This window comes from Ziziphus jujuba, chromosome 10, assembly GCF_031755915.1.
Source record: "Ziziphus jujuba cultivar Dongzao chromosome 10, ASM3175591v1".
Classification (NCBI taxonomy): domain Eukaryota; kingdom Viridiplantae; phylum Streptophyta; class Magnoliopsida; order Rosales; family Rhamnaceae; genus Ziziphus; species Ziziphus jujuba.
In genome coordinates, this window is record NC_083388.1 from 4,240,827 (window position 1) to 4,263,340 (window position 22,514).

Genomic DNA, 22,514 nt, shown 5'->3' on the forward strand with positions numbered 1-22,514 from the left:
TATTCGCAAGGAAAAAATAAAAATAAAAACCCTTTGCTTTGAAAATGGATCTCCAACTGCAAGAAATTCTTGCTCTCTCAGAAGCTTTCTGTTTCAGTTGATGCTTACAAATTCGTTGTGTCCTAGACATTAGTTTTCTTTTTCATTAAAAAGTCCCCACTTCTTTGGATTGACTATGTTATTCCTAGTGGGTTTTCCATGGGAAAGAGGAGGCTCACCATCAATCCGCACCACTACTTTTTAGTGGGAAAATATAAACGCATCATGAATCTGAATTTCTCCTTCCTTGCAGAGAAAGGCACTTGATCTCCTTCAAGTCAACTTTTCAATAAACAGTTGGTTGTCGCTCTGCTTTTGTAAATGTCTCACGGATAAAAGTGTCTTTTTGTCATACTAGTAGATGTAAACTCTTCTCTGTGTGATAGATTCCATTCTTTTTGAAATGTACATAATGAACGGTTAGTTCTCCAAAGTTTCTCAACATGTCTATCATCACCCTGCCTTCTGTGTGCATGTCTCCTCATGCAAAAAAACAGTAAATGATACTCAAAGATTATATGTTTTAATTTATATTTAATGGGTTCTAAGAATTTGGAAGCCTGATAACGTTATTCATTAGCAGTCCAGAAAAGCACCTGGGACAAATTGTCACTTACCTAATTTCCAAGAACTTTAGAAAAATTTGCATCCAAGGAGGCCATCCAATCAGTGATTCCTATGCTTTTTGATGTTATTCAGTTCATAACACTCCCGACATCTCCAATTCGATAATTTATTTATTTATTTTATATATATATATATATATATGTATAAAATTGCCAGCATTGAAGTCAAACATACTGCATTATTGAACTGATGCATCCGATTTAACTATTAACTTCATTTTGTGGCTGATTTATATTTATATTTAGAATCACAATTAACAAAGGTTGTTGACAAATTCACAATGGCCAAAAACAAATTAAACTGACGAAGACGAAGTCTATGTGAAGAAATTTACCCTCAATAAAGTTATGTAAAGTAAAAAGAATGTGCAAACCAAGTAAACTAATTTAGAAATTTAACAATGTAAATGATCAAAAGAGAAGAATTTGCAGTTAATAAATAACCCTGTAGCTTCCTCCTCCAATATTATCTACTTGTGCTTTCTGTACCTTGAATGTCTCTTAAATCCTTTTCCTTGGTGGCTTATTCGATACTTGTATCTTTCTCTTCTCTTTATATATAAAAAAGGGCATAAATTCTAGGCTGGAGAGTTGGTAATGTCAGCAACCATGTTTAATGCAATGCAGGGCTGATCAACAGGTACCTGCAAAAGATGTGAAGGCAGAGGTGTCAGGTCAGAATCTGTGCATGGGACTTTGCTTTCCCCACGACCACCACTAGTTACTAGCAAGTTAGTCAGAAGAAGAAACACGGTTTGTTTGACTGCTTGTACTACTTTCACCATTAATCACTCAGACTGTTTTCTGTACCTCATCCTCTCTCAAGTAATTGTCACTCTCATTTTATTCATGCAGAACTCACGCTCACTCACTCTACCACTCCCTCTCTCCTTCATATATACGTATATATATATATATATATATCTAGAGAGAGAGAGAGAGAGAGAGAGCTCAATGCCTACGCATCTTGTTGGTATTCATGGCATTGTTTCTTATGTGTACCAATCACCTTGTTGGTGTTAAAAAAAGTCAAGGATTTAAGGGGATAAAAAAAGTTTATACATGCTATTTTATTGTCCTATTTGATGTGTAACATGTAAAATTGTTTTAATTGTTAACATGCTAATGAAAAAGGTCATATCTTGGTTTCCAACAACTTGTAGTAGTTTTGTAACATTTATATACACGTATTTCTACAGGATATAATTATCCATTTATCCAGATCACACCAAAAATAGGTACTAGCAAATGATAACAAAGTGTTGTGGAGGGCAGAGTCCCATAATTTCTCCAGAATAATTTGGATAATTGGCAGGGCTGTGTACCAGGTGTGTTTGATTTGGTCAAAATACACTTCTATGATATGGAATTGTCATCTAATTAAAAGTGACGATAACTATTAATTATGATGATAAATGACATTTGTACTGTGGCACTAGTTAATAATGCGTTTTAATTGTTTTGTTTTTCCATTTTTGGTTTTTCGGGATTTGGTCGAGTGTATGTGGTTATGAGTATATGATGTTGAGAGTAGGGGGCAATGATAAGGACATGACAAGCACATATGATAAGATAGGAGATGGTGGGAAATTGTGACTTACAAAATGCCCTGCACCCAGAATCCAATAAAAGTGAAAGTTTTTGTATGATCTGGTAAACCCTCTGGTAAAGCTATCATTCCCACAGTGCAGAGGAGTTCTATCCTTGCTCAAAAATGCTTGGAGTCCATCCCACCTAAAACACATGAAAACAATAATAAAAGGGAAAACACATGCACTCAGCAAACAAGATTTAGATATATATATATATATATATATAGAGAGAGAGAGAGAGAGAGAGAGACTTGAGCTTCTCAACCCATGCTTCAGTTCCCTTGGTTGAACAAATGAGATCAAGCTGCAATTACCAACCAAACCCATGTCATAATTCATAAGCTAAAGCGCATTAATTTTCTGTTCTAGAATAGTAGAGGTTATTATTTGATGAGTACTGATATTTTTTTCATTTGGGAATAATTAGACATTTGAAATATGATTACTTTTCTCACTAAATTGTCCACTAACAAACAATTGAGCAACATTCATTTCATTTTCACTCGTCAATTGTTATATTGTAATTCAAGTAAACGCTAATTTCTAAGCCAAAAAAGATATACCACATAAATTAAGTGGTCCAAAATAAGACATGGAGTCCAACCAATTTTTCTAAGTTTTATCTAATAGACATATGTAGGAAATTATTAGGATTAAATAAATCTTACTTGTCCATTGTATACAGTCACATTCACTCCTTTATCAAGTAGCTCAGCCACCTGTGTCGAAGAAAATGGAATCTTAAAATTCACTACAAATTAATTAATATTAATTAAGAAGCAACAAAATACTAGTTTAAGCTTTGACCAAATAAATTGCCTTGTCTCCCATGTGAACCAAAATGATGGAAAAATCACCATTTTTTTTTTTTTCCTTGGTTCACCACAAAGCCAAAATCAAAAGAAAAAAGGAAATCATGAATTGTCCGATTATTACAAATTCCATTGCTAAATTTTTTACCCCATCAATCCGTGCTCTCATGAAGTCTCCTTGTAGCTCTGTGAAAACGTAGTCTCCTTGTCCTCCCCATCTGCAGTCAACGTAAACAGCACTCTTTAATTATAATATTATCATTTTTTAAAAAAAAATTGGTGGAAAAAAAGTAAATAATAATAATATTAAATAAACAAACTCACGTCACATTTTCTGGAATGATCTGCAACTTCTTCTTGATAACACCATTCATCAAGGTACCAAGATCACCATCACCATCTGGAGTAGATCTCAAGGAACTCAGATATCTTGAATATCTGTTTATTGCTAATCCTTTTGACAATCCAAGGGTTGTCAAGGAAGACACCGGGTCCATTCCTGAATCCAGTAGGAAATTATAGAAGTCCTGGAAAAAAAAAAATTACTCCAAAAGCAAAACAAATTAATATCATGAAATTCCAATTTCTATTACTTGAATGCTGCAAATAGAGGGCAATTGATTGCTTATTTAGAGGGCAAAAAGATTCCTCCATACCACAGCATTGCTGCTTGAGCTTATCTCTTCCTCAAGCTCACTCCATGAATTGGTCGCATCCGCAAACTTACCCTCCTTGATTTGCTGCTTAATCTTCTCAGCCAGACTGTTTTCTGAAATGGGTTTGTTAGAAATCTGACTTTTTCTTTTTCTTTCTTCTTCTTTTTTTTTTTTTTTTTTTTTTTTTTTTTTCAATCCGATTCTAAGGATTTGATACTTTCTTTGTACAGAAACAGACAAGATATATAGACCTGTTTGATTTCTGCAATCCATTGTTGTCAAGCCTTGAGACATCTTTAAGAAGAGGACCCCAAGAAAACTGCATTAATTGTTCATTAATAATCTTGAAATCTCAGAAACTGGAAAAACTTATTGGGAGTTGATCCATAGGGGCATATCATAAGGCAAAAGTTTGAGTACTGTTAAAGAATTTTGAAGTGGACAATTCAACATAAAAAAAACACACCACAAAATCTTCTGGAGAGATCCAACTGTCTCCCAATACCACTCCTATATTAAACAATACATTTGTTAGCATTTCTTCCAAAGCCAGATTCTTAGATTCATGTATGCAGCAATGGAAATGCCCCATCAAGATTTTCTTCATCTTATTGGCATAATTTAACGATGAAATACCTCCAAGTTTAAGCTTCAATTTTCCTTCTTCAATGGCTTTCACAGCTGATAAACCAAGAGTTACCGCAAATTTGCCTCCATATGACTCTGCCACAACATACAGAGGACTCTTTTGCAGACTTTCATTCCTGTTGAAGATTTCCTCCAACAATTTGGTCAAATCAATGGCCGCCTCCTCATCTGTTTTCACAAACAGATCTTTTTCTTCCACAAAACTGTATCCAGTTCCAACTGGGTTATCCTGTATCACACACAAAAAGAGTTTGAAATTGCAAACACAGACCAATGAAACTTCACAATTTCATTCTTTATCAACTTAGAAAAATCTATCACAGCTGGCTTACAACAAACAGAAGATCCGCTTTTTTCAACCAAGTTGAATTCCTTGGTTTCAAGAAAGTGTCCAATGGTCCAACCTCCTGAAAGTTCCCAATCCCAACTCCTGAAGCACCCTGTTTGTATATAAAGGAAAAAAAAAAAAAAATAAAGAAAATTCAGATATATCTGGGATTTCCATGGACGAAGCAAAAAAATGGAAGTCTCTTGCTAGTAGTACTTACAGGACCACCTTGCAGCCAGAGAATAATTGGCCATGGCTTGGAAGGATCTTCAACTCTGTAAGGACTTCTGTACAGCCACCAGAACATGTGGGCTTCTGTGAAAACAGAAAACAAAATGAAAACAATCCATGAAAAATAACAGTTTCTATCCCAAAACCTCAAGAACAAAAAAAATGAATGAAAAGTGGAGAAAATGTGAAGTTTCAGCTTACTGGGTCTGACTTCCACATATCCCCACTCCTCTGAGCCATCTGGAGTTCTTGCAGCTATTGCTATTCCTCCATGAAAGAGTGGAAGAAAGTAGACAACAGAAACAGCAGCCAAAGCAAAAAACTTGTCCATTCAAAAAGCAAATGACCAAAGCAGAGGAAAAATTTTAAAAAGGCTTCACCTTTCTGATTGTAACATTCAGGAAAGAAGATTTATACCGGGATGATGATCCAACTGAGGCTTACTACTTTGTCTCTGTTTGTAACAGAAATAACAAAAAAAGAGTAAAACTGAAGCGCCCCTTTACAAAAGAAAACAAAGTGTTTTTTTTTTTTGTTTTTGTTTTTGTTTTTTTTTTTTTTTTTTGGGGGGGGGGGGGGGGGTTAATTTCATGGCAATGATGAGTTGTATTGAATTTCTATATCCAAAAAGTTAGATTTGTTTTTTTTTTTTTTTTTTTTTTTCCCCCATGACTTGATTATACGTTTGAAGAAGTGCTTGTATTTGACCCTTTTTTGTATTTATACATTAAAAGGGGAAACAATGAAATATTGTATTGAAGAAAGCCAATAAATCTTAAAAAGTACAAGATTTCCAGAACTAAATAATCAAAGAAAGTTTTGACGAAATTATAATGAACATTTGGATGAGAAATTGAGATATTCTTAAAGTAAATATTGGGTGCTTGTGAATGTTAACATTATTTTTTCTTATATTATTATTCTGTTTTAACGGTCAGGGTTATTCTTAGTTGTCAAATAGTAAAATATTAAAGCTACTAATTGTAAATAGATTTTTAATTATTTTGAAATTTTTTTCTTCAATAAAAAAAAAATCTTGAAATTGTCAAACTTCTTAAAACAAAATAGGAAAAATCATTTATGTATCATGAAAATTTAATTAAATGAAGATAAATTTATCCAAGTACGATATTTATCTGTAAGACCATCCCATAGAGGGGCTTAGGGTTTGGAGAATCCTCTACCATCACGGGTTTAAAACCCGGGGCTTAGGGTTTGGAGAATCCTCTACCATCACGGGTTTAAAACCCGTATCCACCATCCCATAGAGGGGCTTAGGGTTTGGAGAATCCTCTACCATCACGGGTTTAAAACCCGGGGCTTAGGGTTTGGAGAATCCTCTACCATCACGGGTTTAAAACCCGTATCCACATTCTGTGATGGTACAAATCACAAATCACCCGTATGTAAATATTGTCCGTTTTAGGACTGGAGAATCCTCTTACAACCCAATCCTTACGGGTTTAAAACACGTCTACAAAGAAAAAGTATACACACATTTATAAGTTATACTTTGTTTTCCTTTCCAACCGATGTGGGACTTCATATATCCTATTTTATCTCACACAATTTTCTTTTTTGTAAAAACAAATTCTTGGGCATGGCATGATAAAATCTGAAACAAACCTACGAAATTCGAGTATAAAATCGTACTATACATGAAAATTAATTAGAAAATATCCTTAGTCTAGATTCCAAAAAAAAAAAAAAATCAATCATCCATATGATGTAACTTCTAATTTATTGACTTTTCTTTATAACCTTAGACATACACATACATAAATATACCATAAAGTTCTTCACCAAATGTATTTATATCTACAACAAAAAGCCTTCATTTATTTTCTTTCTTTTGAATGAATAATTAATTAAAGATAGTATCATTTCTTAAACATTTTGTTAGTCTACAAAATTCTTTTTTTTTTTTTTTCTTTTCAGTAATTTCAATTCACAATTATGGCATGATACTGGTAGTCTCTTTATTAGGTTTCATTGTGGCCTGTACTTTATATATCTTCCCAATAAGTGAATTCATTAATCTTCCTCCTTGCTTTTTTTTTTTTTTTTTTCCTTATATAGCATATACTAAAAGCTATTAATTTTTATCTTCACAAAGGATGACAACTTGTTTAATATTTAAATATCTAATTCATTAAGAAGCAAATTCATATAGGCACATGATAAAATGATCCCATTTTAAAAGTCTGCATGATAAAAAAAAGAAAAGAAAAAGACATTTGCATCATACAACGATCCTCTTTATATATATACATTTATATATATAAATATATATATATATATATATATATAATTTTGATCAACTGGATTAATCAATATGACAAAATATGATCACTTTTTTTTTTCCCCTTCCCCCCCTCTCTTTCTTGAGAGTTCCGCAGTGATAGTAACAGAGTGAAAACGGAGCCACCAAAGTGTAAACAAGGCACATATAGGCATATAAAAGTCAATTACCCATATAAATGGACAATTTAAGCAAGTACCACAGCATAATATATATATATATATATATATATATGTGTGTGCGTGTGTGTGTGTGTGTGTGTAACAGAAGCAGAATATGTACATAATTGTGATCGATACAAAGTAAGGTTGATTTGGCATTGGGGTTAAATAAATAAGGAAATTTAGAATAAAATGTTGAAAGATTTTCATTTTTCATTTTTATTTTTTTTTGTAAATGGTTGAGCGGTGGGCTGGAGATAGAGATATTGCGTGCACGAAGGAATTAAACTCTATATTATATTGTTTTTGTTTTGCAGGGGATTATCAGAAATGTGACATCCTCAGTCACACAGGGCTTTCGGTATTCAAAACTTTACCGTTCCTTTACTCTACCATTTGTACATTGTCCATTCTTGGAGATTAAACTATATATATATATATATATATAATTTATTCATATTGGTTCATTAATATTAAATATTAAAAATTTTGATAAACAGTATACACATAATGTATTCATATTGGTTCATTAATATTAAATATTGAAAATTTTGAGAAACAGTAAACACATAAATAATTAAATAAATATGTATATATATATATATATATATAGAATCATTGCTTGACTTAGAGGACTATTAAGTCCAGTAGTTTTGGTTTATAAAGCCCAATTTGTTTCTGGCTATATGAAAGAAACATATTTATAATAATATATATATATATATATATATTTTTTTTTTTTAGTGTCGGTGGGGTTCGAACCTATACTTACTATATCAAAGAAAGCAAATGAAAGAAATGAATATCTGTAAAGCTAATAAACAACTTTATTAAAACCTTTGTATGATTTCAAAGCCCCACATTACTCCTTTAAACATTTCACATTTTCCAATACATAACGCAGAAAAAAAGGGGTGCGTCACGTTAACGTACTTATTTTTGTTTTACACTTTGAAGAACAAAAAAAAAAAAAAAAAAAAAAAAGACAAACAGACCTGTAGTATTGGCTTTACGTATTACGGCCTAAAAATCTTTATAGATTGGAGGCATATTTGAGAACAACATATGTTGATATATATATATATATATATATTTAGAAAAGAAACTCGAATTGATTTTAGAAAAATTAAATGCGCATATATGGATATGAATTTGAAAAACGGAACAACCACTGTAATATGATATCATATTAAAGAGTTAAAATTAGCAAACACGGATCAATGATTAATGATTTTATGTATAAGCTGAACGATATCAATCACATTACATAATTTCGAACAAGGTTTTAGAAGTATAAACACTCCTTGTAATTTAGAATATTACCGAGTAAACGACACTACACTTGATGAGTTAATTGTCTTTTTTTGAAGGCAATGCCAACCATCTCTCTCTCTCTCTCTATATATATATATATATATACACACATATTTATTTGTAATTCCAGAACAAAAAGATTGATACAAGTGAGGAAATATTGCTGTAAATATATATGGCGCATGCAAGGCAATGTGGGGTTTCTTCCAAGCAAGTCAATGTAAACAAGCTGGCATTGTGAAAACATTTATGTGATCAACATCTTTTACCAACTGATTATCATCTTTTTCCTCTAAGGAATTAGGACTGGTTCTACTAGTTCACCTACTACTATGTCACGGGATGACAATGCTCTAAGCTCCTCAATTACCATGATCATAAAATGAGGTTAATTTTGCTTGAATTTTATAATTAATTAATATTCAACTATTATTTATTCTAAATTTTGAACTAGCTAATCATGAAGATTACTGTAAAATATACACCAACATCGAGTATGAGAAAAGCTCCATTATTTCTTTTCCAGACTCCAAACTCTAGCATTTTTGTCACACACACACACACACACACATATATATATATATATATATATGTATGTATTTTATTATTGTAGGACTGCAATCAATAAGGAATTATACGTTGGATTATAGTGAGAGGGGCAGAGAATCCTTTCAAACTAAAAATGTTATTCAATTACATATAATTGAAATACATGCAACATTGAATCTTTTTATGTCATGTTGTGTCGATAAGAATGAGAACAGAGGCTTTCTAATAAGATTTTAATTTTGTCGGCAACAAGTTAATAAATGTGGTCCTCCTAAGTCAACCTGTAAAATGATTCATGCACATCATTATATAAACATGATGATGAGGAGGATGCACACTTATATCTATGATAACTACTAGCTTCACCCCATCATATCCATAATTTGCATAAATATGTGTACTTCGTGGCCCATAAAATCATTAATCAAAATTTTCTTGTTGGAGAAATGTGACAATTAATTAATTACTTCATTTTTAGATAATTACAAATGTTAGTTAACTAAATTTGTAAAAATAATTAATGAATTTCTAAAGAATGAGTATTTTAGTTAGCCAAGTGGCCCCAATCAATTAATTATGATTAACAAACTTAATTAAGATAATATTATTTGGTAGTAAAAAAGAGAGGGAAAAAAAGAAAGAAAAAAAGAATCCCTACCATATAAAGAAGGTAGTAGCATCTAGCATGTGAGAAGAATGGCCCATCGTTTTTTTAAAGGTAGGTGACTGCCTTGCCAAATGCCAACACATCTTGTGATCGGTTTTAATTATTTCTTTATATAAATATACAGCTCCTATTTTTGGGGTTTTCAATCATCCACCCTAAATTATTAATGTTGTTCATCTTCCTTTTTTTTTTTTTTTCCCCTCCATAATCTTCCTTCCACATGGTTATGTATAAGTCAAAATAATTTTTTTGGTCCAATTCTAGAAAAAAAGTTAGTTTGAAATTAATTTACCTTTTAAATGTATATATGAAAAGTTTATTTCATACCAATTTGAGGAGACCTGCATTCAATGAACTTAACTAATTTTGTTCATAGGTTTAATACAATGGTAAAAATCACTGAGAATATTTTAATCCATGTCAAAAAGAGAAGGAAAAAAGTTAGTCAAGTTCATTCACTTTTGGTTTAGAATATTGTATTCAATGGTTTAGAATATTGTATTCAATGAACTTTTCAAATGTTTTAAACATGTGTGTTGTATCGCCTATTGTATTCATAAAAGGAGAACTGCATTCAATGGACTTTTGGTTTAGAATATTGTAATCCATGTCAAAAAAATGAACTTGACTAATTATATACATATTATAAAATAATCACTGCCATGCCATCGGTTGCATCTTCACCAAAAAAAAAAAAAAAAAAAAAAAAAAAACACTGAATTTTAATTTGTATTAAAATAAATTGTAGTTCAGAGGAACAGCAAAATTTGGACATGAAGCCTATTCAAATTGGTCAGTAATGCTTCTTCACACAAAACCCAAGGTTATCTTGGGCCCTTTTACACAACATACCAACTGGTAAATTCTAAATACACTCAATAAAGATTTGTATACACCCACCTTATTCTATTAGTTAATATTCGTTTTCGTTTACAATGTGGGTGCATACAGGTTCTGGTAAGTGTGTTTAGAAATATACCCTAAATAAAAAAAAGTCCATCACTAATATGGTGGTTTTCACACATAGATTTTTATCAAGGACAGCTTTGTGAATCATAAATCATAACATTAATCAATCCATCTTCTATAATTTTCTGAAAATTTTATGCTTCACATTATTAAGCAAACAGGTTTGAAAAGATTCAAATTGAATTGTTCTAGTTCAAGCTTAAAAGACAGCCTTAATGATCCCTCTGGAATCAGTTTGAAGTGCAAGAGGACTGTATTTAACGTCCACTTTATTAATTGGGCTCGATTTAATCTAGTCCACTGTAAGACTGAGTTTAGTCCATCTGGTTCGGTCTCTCAACTGAATCGGGCCATTAAAGAATTAGATATATGGGGAAAGCTTCGGAAATATTTCAGGCCTAAGTTTTTATGGGCGTTTTTGGAAGGATTTTCCATGTTGGACTTTCATTCCTAAGCCCATATTCCCAACAGACAGATCACCATGTATATGCCTAGAAAATTACTGTTTCTATGTGGACACGTGATTAAATATCTCCATACGTGATAGCATCCATTCAACCCAAAAAAAAATAAAAATAAAATCGTGATCATTATCCTTTCGATCGTCCCCCAAAAGGACAAACTTTTATGTTTTTATTTATTTATTTATTGTTTTGATTATCTGTTTTTATTTATTTGTTAATTTATATTTTGAATGCTGTATGAATTTAAACCGCAACACTTATTTAAAATTTTTATGAATTTATAAGTGATTTACTGGCCGATATAACACACATGATAATGATCATGACATGCGCTACATTTTCTCATTTTTTTTTTAATATTTTTTTTTTATTACATTTCCAATTCTTTACACTATGCGATTGCATGAAATTGTTCATTTATATGAGTTTCTATAAGGATTTAATAGTTGTGATTAATTAGATACATTGTAGCCACTAAAAACAAAAGTAGATTAAGAAGAATAATAATAATAACACTAATAACCATTAAAAAAAAATCAGAAAAAGGAAAACAATAAAATAAAAAGAAGCAAAAAACTTGGTTATTGCCAGCGTGGCTTGCTTCACGTGGAATATAAAAAAAAAAGAAAGGGTTTTTCAATTTTATATTATTTATTATTCTTGAACTTTTTGGGAAAATTATTAGGCTCATTTAAAAAAAAAAAAAAGAAAAGAAAAAAAAAAGGCATTCCCCGCCCAAAAGCGACATTGCCAACCAAGACAGACGACTGCCGACCCTGAGCCTCTAGGAAGAGACGGAAAGAAAGAATAATCGCACATCAACAAATTTGTTTTTGTTATCTCCCAGACATGCCCTTATTCCTTCCAATCCAACGATCCAAAACCCACTTAACCTACCTTCCTCTCATCTCAGCCGTCCCTCACCCTCTCGTACATCCTTCTCATTATATATTTTTATACCCGCCTTGTCCTTTTTGTTGAATCCCACATTGGTCCCCTTGATCAAATTTATGTTACTCTTTCATCCTCTTCAATCTCTCTCTTCCCCCCTCTTTCTCTCAATTGGATCCCCATTATAGCTACTTTGATAATGGTAATGCAGCAATCAATATATACGTATTTATGTGTATATATATAAATTTGTTTTCTCGGTTTAACAATTTCAAATTTTTTTCTTGTGTTCCAAACGATATATATATATATATAGGAGTCAGTTTCAGCACCACCATGGCTCGAATCCTTATTATCCACAGCGTTCTTCTCCATTTGTCCGGCACACAGAGACGGCCCCAGAAGCGAATGCAACATGTATTGCCTTGACTGCAACAATGAAGCTTTCTGCTTTTATTGCCGATCATCCAGACACAAAGACCACAAGGCCATTCAAGTACATACATATATCTCTACTCATCTTTATATAAATACATATATATATATATAAATTATTTACTAGACCAACGTCTAATTACATGTAATTTCGGTAATATAATTCACGAATTATATATGTAATCGGTTGCAGGAGTTCAAAAGATAATTTCTATGGAGGAATAATTAATGGTAACAATGTTAATGCAGATAAGGCGATCATCTTACCACGATGTGGTAAGAGTTGCAGAGATTCAAAATGTGTTGGATATAAGCGGAGTTCAAACGTATGTGATAAACAGTGCAAGAGTAATGTTTCTAAACGAAAGGCCACAGCCTAGGATTGTTGTGAAAGGGGGTTCTCATTCCTGTGAAACATGTGGGAGGAGTCTCTTAGACCCTTTTCGTTTTTGTTCATTGGGATGCAAGGTATATACATAAATTCAATCAATTTACTATTTTTTTTTTCTCATTAAAATTAATAATTTTGCTTTTCTCTTTTGAATACCCTTTATCAAATTACTATAGTTGATCGGAGAATTCGTTTCTCTTATTTTATTTTATTTTATTTTTTACAACATTAGCTTGTAGGAATAAAGAGGAATGGCAATGCAAACTTTATTTTAAGCACAAAGAATGAAGAAGAAGTGAGAAGTAGGGAAAGAATTGGAAGAAGATTATTGACGTCAAAAGAAGAAGAAGAAGAACAAGAAGAAGAAGAATTGCGTGAAGGAGGAGATATATACCAAAGCACGCCTCCTCCAACTCATAGTTCCAATAATTCAAATTCAAGAAGAAGAAAAGGTACCCCTCACAGGGCACCTTTAGGGTCCTAAATATTATTATTATTATTTATTTTTTTGGGTATAGAAATTGAAAATTTGCACATTATATCCAGCTCATTCCTCACAATACCCCATGTGGGTTTTGTGCCCCTATGATCATGGGTAAGCTGTCTTAATGGAGTTTTAAACAGAGAATCCGTTTGATTTTAGAGTAGGCAAAATACCTTTTGGATTAGAGGCTGGCTTTTTGTTGCAATAATGCTGCATTAATGTTTGAAACATGCAAAGGTGTAAATGCCAATCTATACTCACATGAAACCGTTTATATAAAGAAATAAACAGCTAAGTCCAGCCCCCTTTTTTTTTTTTTTTTTTTGGGGTTTTAGATAGACATCAAATTTGTAAAAAGAAAAAAAAAAATTACCTGCTTACTATATTTCGTCAAATTAGGGAAAGTTATACAAAATTTATATAGCAAGTTCTTTAACCAGTAATGCCTTTATGTTTGCAATCTGCAATATTGTACCAGGCAATAATATAGGCGCTCCATTGTTTGAAACTATACATATGCATAATATCCGATATTATTCATAAATAATTGTTCTTGTATAATTGTTTATTGTTATTTATTAGATCTTAAATTGATTATAGGACAAGATTTATAAGTTCTGTATGTCCACGCGCTTTTCTTTTTCTATTTTTCACTCAATGAATTTCCTTGTAACAACAGATACGGATAAAAGGACATATTTCCTTTGCAAAAGATGCATATATTGGGGGGGTGGGGTTGGGGGGGAAGGGGTGAGGAATAAAATGCAAATACATAAATAGTACATAATTAGAAAAGAGAGTGTCTTGAATTCAGGTATAGATTTGGGAGGCATATCTCATTTGATACAACGTGTACTTATACATGTAATTTGCTTCTTAAACATTTTCTAATATATATTCTTTGACATTTGATAGATTTTTGAATATTAATTTAGTTGTTGTAAACCCTAATTAAGGAGACACGATCGACTTTGCAAATAATTAATGTATGAAGAATATGTTTTGCAAATCAACTCATTTGGGTGGTCATTATAATCTAATTATAAATGGATATATTTTTTTCACCAAAAAAAGGAAAAAAGAAAAAAAGAATATTGACTTTGCATTGGGCTCCTTTTAATAATTACCGTTTGTTTGGAAGTAATTTCCAAAGTCCTAAAAAACTCCTCGGAGGACGAAAGCACCTTAATGTTGGCCAAAAAAAACAAAGAGAAAAAAAACGGGGCTTTTTATTGAGTTTGTTTTGAAGAAATCATCTTTTGATGATTCTATAAAAAAGCATCCTACATATTATTCCCCAACCCTCCTTTGTCTCTGTACTTTTTATGTATTTATAATTGTACTTTGTGATATCAAATTTATGCTTAATATTTTCAAAAAACAAAAAAGCTTAACAAAATAATACTTCTAAGTTTAATCTAATAGTAAAATCATTAAAAATATATCTTCAGTTTTAGGTTCAAACTTTGATACAAATAGATTCTTTTCTCTCCCAGTTGTAACGAGTTTAATGTTGCTAAAAACAATTAGAAATTAAATTTTAAGATGTTAAAGATAGATACAAAAATACTAATTAAAATCATGTAGACATGTAACTTTGTTGTTTTTGAAGGTTTTAAATTTCTTTTTCGGTTTTAAACAGCGGTACACTAAACTATGGTATTATATCAGTTGGATCCTTGATAAAGTTTCTAAAATAGAGTTTTATGAAATTGAGCACCTTTGAAGTAGATATATTATCGAACACATAGGTGAGCCAATGTTGAGATCTGAATTTGTCTTTCCCAAAGACCACCCAACAAAAGTTTATAAAGTCCATCCATCACTCTAACAGTATTTAGCCAGAGGTGTAGACTTGACTAAACGGGCAAAGCTTGAAGAGTGTTTTCTTGGGGTTGATTTTGGATAATTGATAAGAATTGATCGCACACTCTAGGACTCATTTTTTTAAGTGAGGGAGAATGATATAGGTGCATTATTGAACATATGGATGAGCCTGTGTTAGGACCTTAATTAATTGATCATTTCTAAAAAGAGTCCAACAGAAGTTCGTGAGGCTTATTTATCATCTAGCACGATTTAAAGTAAAGTGTGGACTTTATTAAACGGAAAAAGCTTGAAAAGTGTGTTTTTAAATCTGATCCTGGGTGATTGATAAGAACAGATTGCATCCTTCCTAATAGTTGCAACTTTTGAGAGAAAAAGATTACATCTATCAACCATGCTCATATACATATACATGGGAAGAAGCCTACATATATTCACCAAAAAGGGAAAAAAAAAATAAATAAAAAAAAAGGAAACCTATATATATGTGCATTGTTATGTGCTTGACATTGATAATATTATTTATTATAAATTACACAAAATCCGTAAAACTATTTAAGACTTATTTAATTTCTTTAAACTGTTAAGATAACACATAAACCCCCAACTATGAATATATGTAACACATTGTCCTTTTTAACTAATTAAATACTAAAAATTATTTTAATTTTGCAAAAAACGTTTTTGGCTTACCTATTATACCTATTTTCCAAATAATTTAATCCAAAATTTTTATATAATCTAAAAACTAATATTTTCTTAGAAATTAAAATAACATTAATAGTAATTACATGAATTTATTCATGATGACCATTTATGTAATTTTAACTTTTAAACTTTTTATAGATTCTCTTTATAATGGTAATTTTGTCTTGATGTATAATTTTATTTTGACTTTTAAGTTTTCAATAGTTTGAGGAGGGTTTCCTATAATCTAAGATATTATTTGTAAGTGTCAAATAGTTGAAGAGATTTTATATACTTTACTCTATTATTTATTATAATATTAAAAAAGAAAAAAGAAAGAAAGTTAACATAAATAAAAAAATAATCTTTTTAATTTTTTATTTTATTTTATCAATTTCATTTGGAAAATATTTATTATCTTTACTCAAATTGAAACTTAAACCCTGAACATGAAAGTATATTCTTGAGTGGTTTTATTGCTAGGTCAAACCTATTTATATAATGTAAGAGAGTTAATTTTGATGAAGTTTAACAAAACAATAAAAATAAAAATAAAATAATTTAGGATCTATTTGATACTATAATATACATCATCGTGCTCTATGGATGAACTGTTAAAAGAAATAAATAGAGACAAAACAATTGAGCCAAAAGTCAAGATATAAAGACATGATACATTTAATTTCCCCTGATATTAAAATGAAAATTGATTTTAAAAAGACCCCCAAATGAAAATTGAATATCATGTTCAATCACTATCTCTTGATAAATCAAAAACAACCTCAAGGAGAGAAATCACTAAAATAGATCCAGACAAATGCTTTCATTAATCAATTTCATGTACATAATATACACATAAAACAAATATGATTGTCGATGAGACTTATTATATTTATCCATTAGATTGTGCCTGTACGATTTTAATAATAAAAATAAATAAATGAATATAAATAATGAGAAAGAAAATCAAGAGATCGCCCAAAAACCAACGAAAATTCCAACAGAATTTTATGCCAACAAGGATATAACATAATGTACATCGCCAATTCAAGAAAACTTTAAAAGCATCCCTAAATGGAAATGTGAAATGATAGCGTGTCTATCTATTTTTTCTTTAAAAAATTATATTTTTGTAAGAATTATTTTAAATTTTTTATTAAATTACAGTGTCAAGCAGATTTTTTTTTTTTTTTGGTTACATTAATTAGACAATTGCATTAAAGAATATTTGTTTAAATAATGGTCTATATTTATGACATTACAAAAAAATAAAATAAAAAAATAAAAAATTATAGTCCTATTGGTGATGCTTTAAATAAACTGATGTGTGGACTTCCAAGTGGAATAAGGTGGTACAAAGTAAATGTCCCACCTAAAGCTTTAATTCAAGGTGTCAAGGGTCAAGACTGAGGAATCCTGCATATTGAAAATTGATTTTACCACCATAGTGCTTGGCCGGACAAGATGGATATTAATGATATCCAAATTTGATAAGGTTTTAATTTGTTTTGTTTTCTTTTCGTTTTTATGTTTTCTATTTTATATGCACCTTTCAAATTCAATGATAAAGCTAAAAATAGATCTTTAAGTACAAACTTCAATGTAGGATGAAAATCTTTCCTCTTTTAAATTGTAAAAAAAAAAAAAAAATGTCAAATATTCATGGTAGCTTTCCATGACTAAATGGATAATCTAAAAGTCATAATTTTGTTTTCAGGTGGTGGAGCCGTTTTAAAAAGATAAATAAAAAAAAAAATTTTAAAAAAAAGGTTTTCAAGCGCACGTGTCCTAGCACATGCGTTTTTCCACACGGCACTCTTGACACGCTTTACAAAAAAACGTCATGAGCCCAGATGGTACGTATAACGGAAATTATTTGAAAATTTATGTCATGATTTTTTCAAAAAAATAATTAATTGAAACTAAAAATATTTATATCATCATCAAATTTTTTTTTTTTTTTTTGGTTCATGATATAACATAAACTGATATTCGTATTTGTATGTGACATATGTACCCAATTTTACCTAAAAAATTAATTTATTAGCGAGACAGAGAGAAGGGAATACCAATTGCGTGTGGATTAATAGTTTTATTTTATTTTTTTGGGGGAATTTTCTGATATCACTTTTTCTTTTTCTAAAACAAATATGAGAAAAAAAAAATTTGTAAAGTTGTAATTAGATAGTAAATAGTAGTTTTGTTTCAACCATGATCAGCGTGCATGCATCTAAATATATATATACATCTATATATTAATAGTTTTATCCCCTTAATTTGATGTGGCCAAGAATAATTTGAGAGACAGAGAAGAGGGACACATGGCTAGTACAGGTGATCTACATCCACCAAACATAGACAGAAAAAAATCTGCATCCAAAGTTTGGCTACTTATTGTCCCAAAAAAAATAATAATAATAAATAAATAAATAAATAAAACAAAGAATAATTAAAAAAAAAAAAAATAGGCTAGCTTTGGAAGCTGGAAAAAGCCTAAATCTTGTATATCTTAGTGTACATCAAGTTTGTCACCTAAAAAATGGTTGTAAGCATGAAAATAGGACATATTTTTCTGAAAGAATACAAGAAAGGAAATTGCCTAACACACCCATGCCTTACAGCTTAGACCCTTTTGGCTTAAGCTTTAATTTCTTGCGAACAATATTCCCATTGTCTTCTTTTTTCCACAATGGAGCTTTAATCATACTAACAGTACTAACTGGTTAATTTTCTATCCCCTTCGTTGTTGTTTATCCAATTTTCGATGAATGTCTTAATTAATCAACAATCCTATGGCCTAATTCAGCTCCCAATCCATGCATAATTGTATTGGTGTAGGGTTCAGATTATTATTATTCATATTATTATTTTTAATTGTTATGATAAATTTTTATTTTAGAGGGAAAAAAGGGATGTAACTTAGAATTGGTGACTTCAAAAGTATAGATGCCAAGGACATACGTTGAACCAACTTTGCCGATCGAATTTTGCTTAAATAAAAGTGCCATGATGAGGAGGAAAATGGATATGTCACAGGGGATAATAACCCATAAATTGGATGTCCTAGTCAGCTTGGGGAAATTACTTTCCAAAGTCCAAAAAATGGTATCCAATGCGGCTAAGGCCGGTGTGTATATACAGACAAGTAGGAGAGAGATTGAGAGAGATTTGATATGACAGCTTGAGAGGACGGGGAGAGAGAGAGAGAGAGAGAGATATATTGGGGCAATACTACTGTATTCATGGGATCCCAAAACCTCAAGAAGCAGCCAGATTATTCCCCATGTTACACTGTTCCTCATCAACCTTACAAGAATATGACACCACGAATATAAAATATATTTATATATAATATATATTTTTTTGGCTTCAATATTTTTATATAATATTATGTATATATGTATGTGTACATTATATGATGATGACGATTGAGGAGATTAACATGAAGTTTGTATTTGGCAATATTCAGCCTTCCAATTATTATGCTTTACAAAATAAAGTTATGAGCTATAACCTTAAAATATGCAAGATAATACATTTGATTAATTAGTCACTCTCAAAAAGTAAGATTGAAACTTTGAACTAATAATAATAATTGTGAAAAAATTGTTCATTTCAAGTTATAAATTCAAAGCCGTATATACTTTAGTAGTAAATTCATTAAGTAATAAAAAATTGTTAAAAAGCTCATGTAATTAACCTGTAGTATAGTAGTAGACCAATTGGGTTGCATCGTTAAAAGTTTTGATGCTCTTTATATTATTCTTTTTTGGAGGGGTAAAATATCAGAAAAAACCAAGTTAGAGATAAAATTTAGAATGAATGAAGATAAAAGAATACAAAAGAAGAAGGTGCAAAGGAATAGCAAAACGTTGCTTTCAAACAACACAAAGAAAAAAAATAAAAAATACAATACATAATATATATATATTGTCAAACTCTCTCTCTCACTCTCCGTGTGTCCACCTTTTCTCTTTCTCAATTAATCTCTTTTTCCACCTCTTTCTTCAAAGAAGATACTTCTATTACTAGGGCCCATTTTTACTTTTTATTTTCCTTCATCCCCATGTCTAAGGATCACATATCTGAGCAGCAGCAAAATCTATCAAAAATTCAACCTGCTGGTCTTGATGATAAACGAGAAGATCATGACCATGATCATGATGTTCAACCACTAAAGCAATTATTGGATCATGATGATCATCATGATCATCAAGAAGATCCATGTCTAACACCCACTTCTTCTGATCACAGACTACCTTCAACCAGGAGCTGTCCATCCACACCAAGAAAACCTCAAGGCCGTCTTGTTTACTTGCACAAGAGGAAATTATCAGACCTGCACTTCTTCGAAGCCACACGCCGCGAAGAGGTAGAGTCTTTCTTTCGATCAAATTTCGAATTCTCTAGTGCTAGGGTTAAGAAGAGATGTATGAGTATATGATATCATGATCATCTGCAATAATCTGATTCTGTAAATTAGTTTTATTTTTTTTTTCTTTTTTTCCTGCTTTGAATAATATATTGTTCTTTATTTGTATGTTTAATTATTTTAGATGTATGCATATTAATTCTATATAAGCATGATCTTAAGCTTGAATAAGATATTGATCGATCAAATACCATGCTATGCATAAAATAATTTATTCTTTTTTTTTTTTTTTTTTTTTTTTTTGCATGCTTATAATCCCAGTTCGTTATACAAAGAATTTTGATTTTTTAGTTTTTTCTTGCAGAATGAATATTAATTTTACGGGTACTTTCAATTATGAAATGGTTATGGCTATAGCTATTAAATTCGAGTAATATTACTCAGAATTCTCTTTCCCTTAATGATTTTAGTTACTAATTCGATGAATTATTTTCTTCATCCAAGAACAAATTTGGATGGAGGAAACTATGCAATATTTGGATATTGGTTAATGGGTTGTTTTGAATTTTATGTCGGGGAAAAAATATATATTGCTTCGGTTGAGCTTGATTATCTCCACTCATAAGATAAAAGCTCACAAAAGCAAAAATAGGCTGTTGGAAATTATGAATAACACTCTCAATTGAATAAAAGCATGGTCATTTAATTTGCTTGCCAAGTAGTACGAATTAAGAATGTGGGACTATTTCTCAGTTGTACCAAAATATATATATCAGTAGAATAATAAATGTTGTAAACTAACTTTTCCTTTCGAAATTAACTTTGGAATGATTAACTAATGGAAAAGCGAGCGATCATATATAAATATTTGTAGCTTTACATAGAATCCGAATGCTAGCTATATGCATATTTTAATATTCTCTTTTCAGATGTTGTACGATCTGGAAATGTTGATCACGGAATATTTCTATTTTACTTTTGGGTTATTATCATTTTTGGTTAATTCATATATATAATAATGAGTAGAACTTAATTTTCTTACGTTTTGAGTAAGAAACAAAATAAATAAATAAATAATATTGGGATTCTAATTATTCATAAAAAAAAAAAGGAAATGAGTATAGATTCCAATTATTCATGTTGTACATATATACCTGTTATTGTAAAGGTGTAACAAGGTATGTATATGAACGAATACGACCTGAGGGACAAGTTAATGGTCCCCCTATTCAAATTTTCCAGAGATTATTGGGATTTAGTGTATTGCCCTTCACTTTACATGATCATATTTCAAATTTCTTTGTCTTGTAATTTCGAAGCCTCTCCAAGTTTTCATTTATCTTTTAATGGACTTTGTAATATCGGTGAGCAGTTGTTTTGTTGGCTGTATTTAGATATATAAAAGTGGTTGAAATTGTACCTCAAAAAATTTGATAAAATTATAAATTCTGCACATGCACTAATGGTGTCGTTTTGTTACTTTTCCCTGCCTCATGGGTTTCCTTGGATTCTTAGTGCTAATACTTTGCTCACATCTTATAATATAGTCTTCTTTATCAGGTACAAGTTATGTGGTTGCAAATGTCATTAGGTGTTTGTAAATACACCACAAGAATAGTTGCACACATAACATACATATACTGAAAACAGAAAATAATAATAAAAATAACAATTGGTAAGCATGCCCATAACTGCCCCACTGTACTTAAAATGGATATATATATATATATATATATATTTTTTTTTTTTTTTTGAGGCAGTTTATGGGATTGACATTTGCCATCCCAACTGCCCCAAATCAAAGAAATCTCACTTTTGTTATTATATAAATTTAGGACCACCTTACATTTTAGAATCGGGCCAAACCGAATTATATGTATTAAATAGACATGGAACGAGACCAAGCCAATTAAATATACATGGAACGAGACCAAGCCTTTCGAAGGCCCACTTGAGATATACAATTGAATTCGATTCGAGTGGTCTATTTTAAATTATTCAATCCAATCTACTTCAAATTTAGGCCAATTTAATTGGATGACTTAGTCTGGTGCAATCTACTATTTTAA

General features: G+C 30.7%; 3 protein-coding genes across 5 annotated transcripts; 2 read left to right on the plus strand and 1 right to left on the minus strand.

Annotated features, from left to right (window-relative positions):
* Positions 1-987: 987 nt before the first annotated feature.
* On the minus strand, positions 988-5,498 carry LOC107410550 (serine carboxypeptidase-like 51). Of its 3 annotated transcripts, none has more exons than XM_048469019.2 (13): positions 5,313-5,498; positions 4,922-5,016; positions 4,706-4,813; positions 4,362-4,602; positions 4,192-4,235; positions 3,977-4,044; positions 3,726-3,831; positions 3,394-3,596; positions 3,218-3,287; positions 2,926-2,976; positions 2,509-2,561; positions 2,267-2,399; positions 988-1,309 (listed from the first exon to the last, which is right to left on the minus strand). In XM_048469019.2, exons 2-13 carry the CDS (start codon positions 5,006-5,008, stop codon positions 1,244-1,246), a joined length of 1,230 nt encoding a protein of 409 aa, XP_048324976.2. In that variant the 5' UTR covers positions 5,009-5,016; positions 5,313-5,498; the 3' UTR covers positions 988-1,243. The 3 variants fall into 3 exon arrangements, with proteins under 3 accessions (XP_048324976.2, XP_048324975.2, XP_048324977.2); XM_048469018.2 differs by having other exon boundaries at positions 5,134-5,498; XM_048469020.2 differs by lacking the exon at positions 5,313-5,498 and having other exon boundaries at positions 4,362-4,592; positions 4,922-4,955.
* A 6,662-nt stretch (positions 5,499-12,160) lies between these two features.
* Positions 12,161-14,270, plus strand: LOC107410558 (protein RGF1 INDUCIBLE TRANSCRIPTION FACTOR 1). Its single transcript, XM_016017999.4, has 4 exons — positions 12,161-12,451; positions 12,566-12,745; positions 12,934-13,152; positions 13,308-14,270. The coding sequence occupies exons 1-4, from the start codon at positions 12,449-12,451 to the stop codon at positions 13,557-13,559; spliced, it is 654 nt and encodes a 217-aa protein (XP_015873485.1). The 5' UTR covers positions 12,161-12,448; the 3' UTR covers positions 13,560-14,270.
* A 5,747-nt stretch (positions 14,271-20,017) lies between these two features.
* On the plus strand, positions 20,018-21,924 carry LOC107410556 (cyclin-dependent protein kinase inhibitor SMR2). Its single transcript, XM_048467836.2, has 2 exons — positions 20,018-20,445; positions 20,810-21,924. Exons 1-2 carry the CDS (start codon positions 20,140-20,142, stop codon positions 20,819-20,821), a joined length of 318 nt encoding a protein of 105 aa, XP_048323793.1. The 5' UTR covers positions 20,018-20,139; the 3' UTR covers positions 20,822-21,924.
* Positions 21,925-22,514: the final 590 nt, after the last annotated feature.